At 46.7% G+C, this 13,201-nt stretch overlaps 1 protein-coding gene across 4 annotated transcripts in view; it reads right to left on the bottom strand.

Annotated features, from left to right (window-relative positions):
- Positions 1–661: 661 nt before the first annotated feature.
- ATPSCKMT (ATP synthase c subunit lysine N-methyltransferase) overlaps positions 662–13,201 on the bottom strand; it is an 83,383-nt gene continuing 70,843 nt past the window's right edge. Inside the window, exon 5 of one of the 4 annotated variants that reach the window (XM_055555204.1) lies at positions 662–724. In XM_055555204.1, the coding sequence (XP_055411179.1) occupies positions 677–724 (48 nt within the window). In that variant the 3' untranslated portion in view covers positions 662–676. Of the gene's footprint in view, positions 725–5,158; positions 6,382–13,201 lie in introns of those variants that run through there. The other 3 variants (XM_055555205.1, XM_055555197.1, XM_055555199.1) reach the window with 3 other exon arrangements.

The raw sequence follows: 13,201 nt of genomic DNA, 5'->3' as shown, positions 1-13,201 counted from the left end.
CCATGGCCCAGCCTCTGCAGGCCACTGAGGCTTGTGCATCCACCCTGATGGGAAGAGGAGTGGGAGCAACACCTCTTCGCAAATGCTTGGCCCAGAGTCACACGCTGCTCTTCCTGTTCATGGTCTGCTGGCCAAAACTGGACATGCCCTAGGGGGCCTGGGCCACTAGACAACAGGCCACCCCCCCCCCACCACATAGAGCGGAACTGCTCACAAAACCTCCCAAATTCTCAGGGTTTGGGCACACAGTGGGCACTGGATAACTGTCAGTGAATAAATGAATGCATGAACAAATGATGTTAACCAGGGGAAAATGAAGGTGCCTCCACAGCTTGGTCAGCAGAGAGTGGGCAGGTGTAGCTCAAGGCACTGCTAGCCCATATGGCTATTTCATGCAAATTCTTAAAAGCTGCCCCCTTCTTCAAGATTTCCGTTTATTAAAAAAAAATTCATCATAATACACCGATCTTTTTTAGAACAAGACAGTTTAGCGCCATCCGCTATAGTGAAGGTTCTGCACGGTCTGTGACGTGACTGGCGCCTCCTGGGAACAGGTACCACTGTGCAGTGCGCAACCTGCACGGCTGTACAGGGCAGTTCTGAATCTGACAGTGAAACCAGATGAGGCACACTGACCAGGCCAGTCAGGAAAGCACTCCAAGGCTGCGAGGGGACCTCAGGAAGGACCACATGCAGCTGGTATCGACCCTTCATGCTTCAACTGCTGGAGGAGAAAAGATAGGGGGAGTGAAGCACAGGCTTCCTCCACTACCAGAGGGGCAAACATGTCTAACTTCCAGACACTGTAGTCTGGAAACGGGCCGACCAGATGTGCCAAAGAGCAAGCAGATTCATGCTGGTGGGTTGTCACCCCTGACAGGGCTCTGGTTCCAGGAGGGCAGCCTGGACAGCGGATGACTCCCACCAGGTCATACCATATTGGTCTCAAAGGTTTGGTGGAGCAGTGGTAAAGAATCTGCCCACCAGCGTAGGAGACGCAAAAGATACAGGTCGATCCCTGGGTCGGGAAGATCCCTTGGAGGAGGGCATGGCAACCCACTGCAGTATTCTTTCCTGGAATATTCCATGGACAGAGGAGTCCATGGGGTCACAACAGCCAGACACGACTGAGCACCCACATGCTGCGAGAACGGTGCTGACGTGCCCATTTTGGAGATTCTTACTCATGTCAGACACAGGGCAAATTCAGGGTTCTGAGCTCACGAAGGGTCACTGCTGATCCTTGGACTGGAGCCAAGTGTGTAAGTCTGTGGATTGGCTTTAGCCCATCTGTGTTCCAACTACAGTGCTGCCTCTGGTCCTTAGCACCCAGGAGCAGCTGGGGTGGTGGCAGATGTCTTTTAGTCTGGTGCCAGGAGGGTCACCCCAACTCTCCCTCAGTCTCCAGGTCATATGTCTGGCAGTCCTTAGAGGCGGCTGCACCCATCTCCTGCTAGGACTTTTCATATCATTGCCCCACACACTGTGTGACTTTAAAACATCCTCTCCCACTTCCATTAACATGGTGACATCACAGTCTTCTGAGTCAGTATTTTCCTTATGTTACTTTTTTTTTTAAATTTTAGATTCACAGCAAAATTGGGCTAAAACTACAGAACATTGCAGAGGATGAGATGGCTGGATGGCATCATGAACTCAATGTACATTAGTTTGAGCAAACTCTGGGAGATGGTGAAGGACAGGGAAGCCCGATGTGCTGCAGTCCAGGGGGTCACAAAGAGTCAGACACAACTGAGCAACTGAACAACAGCAACAGAGCATTGCATATACTTCCTGCCCCCCCACACACACAGAGCTTCCTTCACCATCAGTATCCATCTGGAAAATTGTTATGTCTATTATTATATTTTTTCACAAAGGAAAAATAAAATCAACATCAAAGTACAATTCACAAATGGGTGCAGAAAATTATGAGAACCACTAAGCACTTAGATCTTAATAACCAAGATAATCACAATGGTATGATCACTCACCTAGAGCCAGACATCCTGGAATGTGACATCAAGTGGGCCTTAGAAAACATCACTATGAACAAAGCTAGTGGAGGTGATGGAATTCCAGTTGAGCTCTTTCAAATCCTGAAAGATGATGCAGTGAAAGTGCTGCACTCAATATGCCAGGAAATTTGGAAAACTCAGCAGTGGCCACAGGACTGGAAAAGGTCAGTTTTCATTCCAATCCCAAAGAAAGGTGATGCCAAAGAATGCTCAAACTACTGCACAATTGCACTCATCTCACATGCTAGTAAAGTAATGCTCAAAATTCTCCAAGCCAGGCTTCAGCAATATATGAACTGTGAACTCCCAGATGTTCAAGCTGGTTTTAGAAAAGGCAGAGGAACCAGAGATCAAATTGCCAACATCTGCTGGATCATCAAAAAAGCAAGAGAGTTCCAGAAAAACATCTATTTCTGCTTTATTGACTATGCCAAAGCCTTTGATTGTGTGGATCACAACAAACTGTGGGAAATTCTCAAAGAGATGGGAATACCAGACCACCTGATCTGCCTCTTGAGAAACCTATATGCAGGTCAGGAAGCAACAGTTAGAACTGGACATGGAACAACAGACCGGTTCCAAATAGGAAAAGGAGTACGTCAAGGCTGTATATTGTCACCCTGCTTATTTAACTTCTATGTAGAGTACATCATGAGAAGCGCTGGGCTGGAAGAAGCACAAGCTGGAATCAAGATTGCCAGGAGAAATAGCAATAACCTCAGATATGCAGATGACACCACCCTTATGGAAGAAAGTGAAGAGGAACTCAAAAGCCTCTTGATGAAAGTGAAAGTGGAGAGTGAAAAAGTTGGCTTAAAGCTCAACATTCAGAAAATGAAGATCATGGCATCTGGTCCCATCACTTCATGGGAAATAGATGGGGAAACAGTGGAAACAGTGTCAGACTTTATTTTTCTGGGCTCCAAAATCACTGCAGATGGTGACTGCAGCCATGAAATTAAAAGACGCTTACTTCTTGGAAGGAAAGTTATGACCAACCTAGATAGCATATTGAAAAGCAGAGACATTACTTTGCCAACAAAGGTCCATCTAGTCAAGGCTATGGTTTTTTTCCAGTAGTCATGTATGGATGTGAGAGTTGGACTGTGAAGAAAGCTGAGTGCCAAAGAATTGATGCTTTTGAACTCTGGTGTTGGAGAAGACTCTTGAGAGTCCCTTGGACTGCAAGGAGATCCAACCAGTCCATTCTGAAGGAGATCAGCCCTGGGATTTCTTTGGAAGGAATGATGCTAAAGCTGAAACTCCAGTACTTTGGCCACCTCATGTGAAGAGTTGACTCATTGGAAAATACCCTGATGCTGGGAGGGAGTAGGGGCAGGAGGAGAAGGAGACAACAGAGGATGAGGTGGCTGGATGGCATCACCGACTCGATGGACGTGAGTTTGAATGAACTCCGGGAGTTGGTTATGGACAGGGAGGCCTGGCATGCTGCAATTCATAGGGTAGCAAAGAATCGGACACAACTGAGCGACTGAACTGAACTGAACTGAAGCACTTAGAATAACTCACATACATACACATGCACAATGGCCAGGACATAAGAATGAGATTCTTTATCAACTACTGGGCTCTTGGACAATTCAGGATTTGTCAGGATTCCCAGTTATGTGAGAATACCTTGTGCACTGTCTCTGGGATAACTCAGGAGACTATCTGCAAACCTTCAGGTTGACATTTTTACAGAAGTAACAGTAAATCCAAAGGAAATCTTTTATGGCTGTACTTTCCTATGTGAGTGTAGGATAAGGGACAGATGCTCTCTGAGCCAGGAGACCACTCCTCTCCCCTGGTCCGGCCCCTGGGTTGTGGAGTAGAAAGCTGTGAGCGACACTGCGAGAGAGCACATCGAAGCTTGCAGAGACGAGCATCTAAAGAGTTCAAGACACAGAAGATGTGCTGTTCTACCATATGCTATAAAATCAGCACATTGAACACGACCACAAAGAAGTTATCATCCAAGCATTACTGCCTCCTCTGGGGAAGGGTTGCCTTCATAACCATCATTGACAAAGCACAGTAACACCTTGAGATTGTCGCTGGAAGCCAGTGTTCCCGGACGGCTGAAGGGACGGTGTCCATTGTGTGTAATACAGTGTGGCCTCGGTTAGTGCCCAGGAAAGCACACAGGCAAGATGAACTGTGTCGTTTCAGTGTAAACAGGTTCCAAAGAGCCATGTGTTGTGTGTGACAGCAAGGTGGGGGGTGTGAAATGATCAGGAACTGGTGCCTTGGACCATGAACACGATGAAGTCATGGTCCCTAGACTTGAACAGATAGAGTTGGTACCTGGAGAGGAGGAAGCAGCTTCACGTGCACTGATTGGGAAAAAAAAAAAAGTTCCTCAGTATCTCTTCTCTGCATGATTCTAAACCTTCATTGATAAATCAATACACCTCAATGGAGCCATGCATTTTTTAAATACTTATTTATTTGGCTGTGTCAAGTCTTAGCTGTGGCAGGCAGGCTCTTTCATGGCTGTGCACAGACTCTCAAGCTCTGGTGTGTGGGCTCAGGAGGTGTGAAGTCTGGGCTTAGTTGCATGTGGGATCTTAGTTCCCCGCCCAGGAATTGAACCCACGTCCCCTGCATTGCAAGGAGAATTAATAACCACTGGACCACCAGGGAAGTCCCCTCATGCATTTTTGAACACATGTTTCAACCAAACTGTTAACATGGCCAGAGGCCTCACAAAAACTATTTGCCCCAGATCCCACACAAGCTAGGGGCGGCCTTGGTAAACACCACAGCAAATACCGCTTGATGGGCTTGAGGAAAAGGAGTTAATGGGCTCACAGATGAGAGCCCAGAGAACAAGAGCATACATCTTTGGAAAATAGACAATGTGATGATACAAATGAGATTTTTAAAAAATAATAATAAAGAACTGGAAAAAAAGAATTATAGTATGCTTTGCATTTAAGAACAGTTTTGTCATCCCTATGTCTTATATTTTGGACAGAAGAGAAGAAAATCAGTTCTACACCTTGTCAGAAAAAAAAATACATTGAGATTTAGAAACTATACACACGACTGGGACATTTTCTACTCCAATAATATATCACTAACCTAGACAACAAAACCAAGAGAGAGAGACATTAATAGAGGTTTAAACAAGTGTATCTCTCAGGCAGATCCTTTAATTCCTTTAATTTTACATTAGGATATAAAATTGCTCATTCTAATGGGTTCGTAAATGCCTAGTCCTTCAGAAGCCCCATTGACAAATACACAACACAGGCAGAGGGAAATATACTGTGGTTTCTGCTCCAGCTGTATTTCCGTTTCCTAATAACAATGATGAACTTGAAGCCTGGTGTTTGCATACAGATAGGTCTAGATTCCCGTTTTGCTGCGGCTGTACAGTTAAGCATGTCACTGATGTGTTACTTCCCAGCCTCAAAACACAATTTAAAGACCACTTTATGGAGAGTGGAATTACAGCAACGTGCTTAGAGCATTAGGGCTGAGACTCTTCCCAAAACTGCTGGCAATAGGGCAAGGTTCTATGGCACATAAAAGTCAATCACACAGTCCTGAGCTGTGAAGCTCATGGGTTCTGACTCTTTTTTACACTTCTTCATGTCCCCTCCATGGTACACTGCCACCATCCCTCCCTCCATCCAGTGACCGCCGGGGCCACCCACAGTGCGCACAGCAACGCACCGGGCCTGCCTTCCAGCAGCTCAGAGACGACATAAGCCGCTGGCAGAGAAGCAAGTACGATACAATGGGAACACGAGTGCATTCCTGCCACCATGAAAACACAGAGGAAGGACTGTCTGCCAGCTGGCTTCCCAGATGGCTCAGTGGTAAAATATCTGCCTGCCAATGCAGGAGATTCCGGAGATAGAGGTTCGATCCCTGGGTCAGAAAGATCCCCTGGAGTAGGAAATGGCAACCCACTCCAGCATTCTTGATTGGGAAATTGCACAGACAGAGGAGCCTGGCGGGCTACAGTCCATGGGGTCAGAAAGAGTTAGACATGACTGAGTGACTGAGCACATACACACACCCCTTTGAACCAAGCCTTGGTGAACACAAATTCAACCAGCAAAAGACAAGATGGGGTATGAGAAAGGGCATCCCCCACAGGTATAAAAGCACAGAGGTGCATTTAAAAACAAAACCAACTCACAAATGCACAGCTTTCTCAGGAAACAGGGGCAGAGAGGCAGGTGGAGTGGCTGCATTGTAAGATGGGAAAGGCGCTGGAAAGTCAGGGCCAGATGACAAGCATCCTTCACTGTGAATCCAGGAGTTCACCGTGCAGGCAGTGGAGGGCCACTGAAGAGGCTTTGTGGGTTCTGTGGGTTAGCTGGTTGCTGCTGGTGGTGTTGCTTCCCTGTATAGGAAGCAGAGACGGTACGTCATCTATGGAGCAGCAACATAGAGCATGACTGTGCTGGAGATAGAAAAGAGGTGAGGGGACCAGCTAAAGGCCACCCCTGGACATGGGCACCAACCCCAAGTTCTGAGTGGAGGTGATAAAGATCCAGGGCTAGGAGTGATATTTAAGAAGAGCTTTCGCCAAGGGCTTGGTGTCCAAATGAATGGGACAAACAGGAGAGTGGAAAATGTCCACAAGTCTCTACCTTGAGTAAACAAACAAAACCTGTGTGTATGTTAGTCACTCAGTCGTGTCCAACTCTTTGCTACACCATGGGCTGTAACCTGCCAGGCTCCTCTGTCCATGGGATTCTCCAGGCAAGAATACTGGAGTAGGATGCCATTTCCTCATCCAGGGAATCTTCCCAACCCAGGGATAGAGCCCGAATTTCTTGCATTGGCAGGTGGATTCTTTACTGTTGAACCACCAAGGAAGCCCAGACCCAGACTTACAAATTCACAAGGAGAAATACAACTGTCACGTGGCCTAAACCCTCTGTTTCATGTGGCCATTGCAGTCTCTGCTATGCATAACCTGGGGAGAAAACTTATGAGTGGTTACTGGTGAGCAGGAGGTCAGGCCCTGTGACCCACGTGGTCTCCTGCATGGTGGGCACAGACTGGGGGTCTGATGTGCTCCAGCCTCCAACCTCCTACCTGGGCACCCCCACAGGCACTGTGAGCATTTGTCTCGCCCTGGTCTCCTTTCTCTGTTCTCCTCTGGACAAGGTTTCTATTGTCCCTCCCCATCAGATCACTTCCTAAATCCTACCATTTCACACCAGCATCATCCCTGCTCCCTAGTGCCAGCAGAAATGGAGCCCAAACGCTGTGCTGAGGCTGTCTGGGGTCGGGCCACATCTCCCTTCCAGACTCACTTCCTTCAGTAGGATTGCACCGTCTGATGCACTACAGAGGGGTTAGCTGTGGTATCTGTCTCCTGCTCACTCCCGAGCCCAGGGTCCTCTTTTTGGTTGTAGTAGGGATGACTGTCTGCATCAGTTGAGCCCTTTCCCTGCACTAAGGGCTGCTGAATACCTATTGATCCATCTAGTCTTCAACCCTGGGGCATTATACAAGCCTTTGAATCCAGCCCTGAGCCTGGAGTCTACAGTCTCAAAGATCCCACCATCTGTAACTTCCACGTCTGCATGGCCCTTCCATGGTCCACATGGCACTGTGTGTAATCAACACGTGAATAGGTCAGATTTCTACTGTGAAAAAATCATGGATTAGAATCACGAAAGGTGGCGCTAGTGGTAAAGACCCTGTCTGCCAACGCAGGAGACATAAGAGAGGAGAGTTCAATCCCTGGGTCGGGAAGGTCCCCTGGAGAAGGAAATGGCAACCCACTCCAGAAATCTTGCCTGGAAAATCCCATGGATGGAGGAGCCTGGCGGACTACAGTGTACAGAGTCACAAAGAGCGACACGACTGAAGCAACTTAGCACCCACTTAGCATCAAGACCCTTAAAATTAAATGCTTCAGTATTTTTAAAACCGGATACCTTCCTTTACAATAAAATGAGATTGTCAAGACTTCTTGCCTGATTTTAAAATCTGTATTTACTTTACACACACCTCTTGGATGTGTCAGATGGCATTTCTTTTCAAACACCCTGTCATTCAGACCATTCCTTCCCAGATCTCCAAAGCAGTCTGAATTGACACGGTTTTACTGTGTGAAGTGATCTCCAGCTGTGGCATCAAGTAGGGTTAAGCATCTTAACTTCAGTTTGCCTTCTTGAGTGTAAAAGCTGGCTCTGCCACAAACTTGCTGAGTGATCTCCTTGTCGTTGCTCAGTCACTGAATCGTGTCCGACTCTCTGCAACCCCATGGACTGCAGTATGTCAGGCTTCCCTGTCCCTCACTATCTCCCAGAATTTCCTTAGATTCACATCCATTGAGTCAGTGATGCTATTCAACCATAACCTCTCTGACTCACATTTCTGCATCAGTTTCTGCATGGGTGATAATCAAGACCATGCACCCATCACTGGTGAGGTCAGCTGATAACCTTGGTACAGAGTGGCAGAGAATAAATACTCAATAAACACCGGCTGTCACTATTCTACACTATGTTCTAAAGACGTGGTTGAATATTTCATTTTTTTTGGAATGAGATGTAAAATTGTCTTGGTTCAATTCTATTCAAGAAAATATAATAAATAAATATTAAAATGAGGTCAAATCACACACTTGTTTTGGATGGATGGCTAATCTCTTTGTTTTCTCCTGCATGGGTCTCTTGAGGACTTCCCTGATAGCTCAGTTGGTAAAGAATCCACCTGCAATGCAGGAGAACCCGGTTCAATTCCTGGGTTGGGAAGATCTGCTGCAGAAGGAATAGGCTACCCACTCCAATATTCTTGGGCTTCCCTGGTGGCTCAGCTGGTAAAGAATCTGCGGGCAATGCGGGAGACCTGGGTTCGATCCCTGGGTTGAGAAGATCCCCTGGAGAAGGGAAAGGCTACCCAGTCCAGTATTCTGGCCTGGAGAATTCCTGTGGACTGTGTGATCCATGGGGTCTCTTGAAAGAAGGAACACCGTGCGTCTGTGCCATGAGCAGCAGCACTGAGTCACTAGTAAAAGAGAGGAAAACTCGGGACTCAATTCTGAATCTTTCAGACAGTCTCACTATCTTCCAAACACTGCCCCACATCTTGAGATACTTTAAAATCAATAAGAATAGATTTGGCAGCAGAAGCACATAGTATCTGAAAACAATAAGGTAAAATATACTCCCATTCAACTTTCAGGACTCTGTGTACTACAGGTGAGTTTTTAGTTTTAGCTAACTTTCCCCCTCTTTCTTCCCTTTTTGCTCCAGTTGTTAGTATCTGAGGGTCAGAGAGAGTTCAGTTGCACAGAGGAGAAAGTGCTCAGTGCTGAATGGCTCTGTCAGGCTCCTGTATTTAAGGGGACAGAATTGCATATCACAGGAAAATGATTGTTCTGCTGCCTTTTCATTAACAATTTGTCTAAAAGGAGACAGATTTAACTGCTCCTGTTGAAACTGGGAAGCAACAAATTGAATGTGTTCCATAAGGATTATGTCATACTTCAAACATATGGTGAGCTACAAACACCAAGACGGCGCATTTGGAAATACTGGTGAATTCCTTGTTATTTGGTGACTGTTTAATTGAGCGGCCATATATACTACTTTAAAAAAAAAGGAACTTGTCAGTATCTACACAATCTCACATGAAATATTGTAATGATTTTCTTTTATATATATATTTTTGGTCCCTGACACATCACAGAAAAATTTCTTTGGGAGACCTGTACAGAAGGTTATTAAGAAAATGGTAGCTACAAAAAGCATCCCAGGTCAGCATTATCCAGGGCTAGATCACACCCATGGCCTGAGGAAAACAGAGGGCATTTTCAGCCATAGGAAAGTCCCTTGGGACATTAGAAGTCCGGCAGGACACCAGGCGATCCTTCCACAGACAGGACTGTCCCACACTCTGCAAGACACAATGTCCCTGGGCCATGCACACTAAATGCTATCAAGAGCAGAGGCCCTTCTATTCATGCCTGGAGAATCCCATGGACAGAGGAGCTTGGTGGGCTACAGTCCTTAGGGTCACAGAGTCGGACACGACTGAAGTGACTTAGCACACTCCCCATCATTGTGACAACCAAAAATGCCTCCTCCAATTTCCACAGTGTAGCACTGCTCAGGGAAAATCACTCCTACAGCAAGCCACGAGACATGGCTTGCTAAGATCTAAACCATAAGATCCAGAGAGAAAAAATCAAGGAGGTGGGGGGTGGGGTGCACTTATCTGGGATTCTGCCTCCTGCCAATCAAACAGTTCAGGCTCCACCCCCAGGCCCTTTCCCCGGGAGAGTCTCACAAGTATTGGAACACAAGCAAAGGTTCCTCTTGGCAAAGCCATCTCAGGACAAAACTCACATTTTATGTTCTAATTTCTTTGACATTCAATTTATGCTCTGCCCCACATACATCCCTATCATGGAGGTAAATTTACTTAGGACTCTCTGATGGCTCAGCAGGTCAAGAATCCACCTGCAACACAGGAGATGCGGGTTCCATTCCCGGGTCAGGGAGATCCCCTGGAGCAGGGCAGGGCCACCCACTTCAATATTCTTGCCTGGAGAATCCCAAGGACAGAGGAGCCTGGCAGGTTGCAGTCCATGGGGTCACAAAGAATCAGACGGACCTGAAGTGGCTGAGCGTGCACTTGAAGATGAAAGGTTTCCACCTCAAAAGAGCAAAGTGCAAAGCTGATGTGCTGTTACACCAGTGAGGGAACGATCCTTGGTCTTCTTGATGGTCCCCAAATAATCCCCAGCCTGGAGACACTCAGTCTGCCAACAACTGGCACTGATCCTGGATGGAACTTGAGTGTCTGTGCATTTTCACTTTGTGGTTGGCATCTCCCTGCCTGCTTTGCAGAATCACAGCCGCCTGGAGGTTGAACATAACGGCCACAGTTGCAGTAGCAGAACCAGGCTCTGTGACTTCCTCTACAGAGGCGCCTCTAGTGTTCAGAGGAAACAAAGGGCCAAATGAGGAGTTACATCAAGGAGAGAATTACCATAAAACACTCATCAGACACTAGTTATCTTACCCACGTGCTCTACACAGGAGGGGGGTACTGGGCTGCCTTTCAGGGGTAAGTCCACATGAGAAGGATCTTTAGAGGCCCTAATGCCAGCCATTTCTCCCTGCCCTCACGCATTAATATGCATTTCTTGCACAATGATGTGTACTGCTACTAATACTAAACACATGGTAAAAATGAGACCCAGTCCCTACGTCTAAGCAGTGCCAATTGAGGCTGCTGATGCTGTAACAGATAAACACAGCATCCTCGAGAACACCGCGGGTAGGGCAGGGACAGGGGTTGGCAGGAGGCAGTGATAACTTCCCCCCAAATAAAATGCCTGAGATCCTGAAATGATTGGGGCAAACGGGTGTCATATGCCTGAATGACCGAGAACATTAAAAACTGGAAGCAAGTTTTGTGTCTAGACAGAGCTGAGTCTAGGAACCTATTTGATATGCAATTTTCTACTTAGCAGAGCAAGTACACAGAATTCAATTTGGGGGTGATCTGTATTCTATTCAGTTTCCACAATAGCATTCAAAGGTAGGCAGGGACAGGGGAATTTATCTTCCTGCAAATTCACTCCCTAGGGGTCCGCTGGCTCACAGCGGGTTTCAGTGCAAGCTAGGAGGATGGCAGAACAGACAACAGCAAGAAATTACAGCCACAAATCGCCCTGCGGGAGCCTCACTACCAGAGCCACTGGCTTCTGCCTGCTCCTGTAATTGCAGACCCCAAACTGCGGGAAAAGGGATAACTAACCTGGACCAAAAAACAAAAAACAACAACAAAAAAAGTCTCTTCCACTACCTACAGAGCTGGTGTTGCTCTAGTCTAGGGCAGAAAATCTTTTCTAACATATTTCCTTGAGCTAAAATATTACCATTTCATCACATTTTATCATTTCTAAAATTTGGAATGTGTTTTGCAAACAGCCCATTTCAAGCAATAGTATTTTGTTCTCATCACACCAAAAATACTGTTATTTAATTGATAATGCATTTTACAATCAGTGATATCTGAGGATCTAGGAAATTCAGTAATTGCCATGAGTTAAGAAGTATCTTACAGAACAACTAGAAAAATAATACTGAATGGCTAAGTGTTGCTTCCCACACACATCCATGTCGTCAAGAGTTTTTTTATTTTTATCCCAGCGACCCTGTGGTTCACCTTTTGGGATTTCCAGGGAACTATTAGACCTACCCTACACTTGGGCTTCCCAGATTGCTCAGTGATATAGAATCTGCCTGCCAGTACAGAGATTGAAACTCGGGTTCAGTCTCTGGGTTGGGAAGATCCCCTTGAGGAAGAAATGGCAACCCACTCCAGTATTCTTGCCTGGAAAATCCCATGGACAGAGGAGCCAGCAGGCTACAGTCCATGGGGTCGCAAAGAGTCGGATATGACTCAGCGACTAAAAAACAACAAAGCCTTCACTTAAGTCCTTGCAAGATAGACCTCCTGCCCAAGCTCTCCCCCCACCCCCCGAGGAATAGCCCACCTCTCATCAGTCAGCGGGCACACCAAGCAGAGACAGAGGGGTGGAGTTAAACCTCTGAGCTCAGCCCATGTCACATTCTTGATTTTAAGAAAGGAGTGCCCCAAGGCCACCGCTGCCTTCTGCCTCTTTTGGGGCCCTGGGGACAGTGAGTCAGCACCCCTGCAGTGCTGCAGAAAGCTCAGCTGCCTCCTCGATCAGCAGCCCAGCTTCAGGAACGACCAGGCAAAGTGGTCCATTTCTTGGAAACACCTGACTGACAATGATTGTCTTGGAGAAAAGTATCAGAGCCCAGGCATGATGTTGATCTGGTGCTGGGATGGAGCTAATGGCAGGGACTCACTTGCTGCATGGTGGGGTCACCTGTAACCTTTCATCCTCTTGTTCATTCATCCTCCATGGCTATTAAATCTCAGACCTCGCATCTTGGGCCTCAGCATAACTCACTAAGAAAAAACCAAAAACGCTGCACTGTAGACATCTCTTTTCAAAGTCTTCATCCCAGGACCAAGGGAAAATTTTTTCCTCCTAACCAATCTAGGATTTTCATGAAAGTGTTAGCCACTCAGTCAAGTTGAACTCTTTGTAGCTCCATGGACTGTGGCTCGCTAGGCTCCTCTGTCCATGAGATTTCCCAGGCAAGAATACTGGAGCGGGTTGCTATTCCATTCTCCAGGGGGTCTTCCCAACC

The sequence above is a fragment of the Bubalus kerabau genome, chromosome 18 (genome assembly GCF_029407905.1).
Source record: "Bubalus kerabau isolate K-KA32 ecotype Philippines breed swamp buffalo chromosome 18, PCC_UOA_SB_1v2, whole genome shotgun sequence".
In the NCBI taxonomy this organism is placed as follows: Eukaryota; Metazoa; Chordata; class Mammalia; order Artiodactyla; family Bovidae; genus Bubalus; species Bubalus kerabau.
The sequence above is the reverse complement of the archived record's forward strand: the minus strand, read 5'-3'. Positions and strand labels throughout refer to the sequence as shown.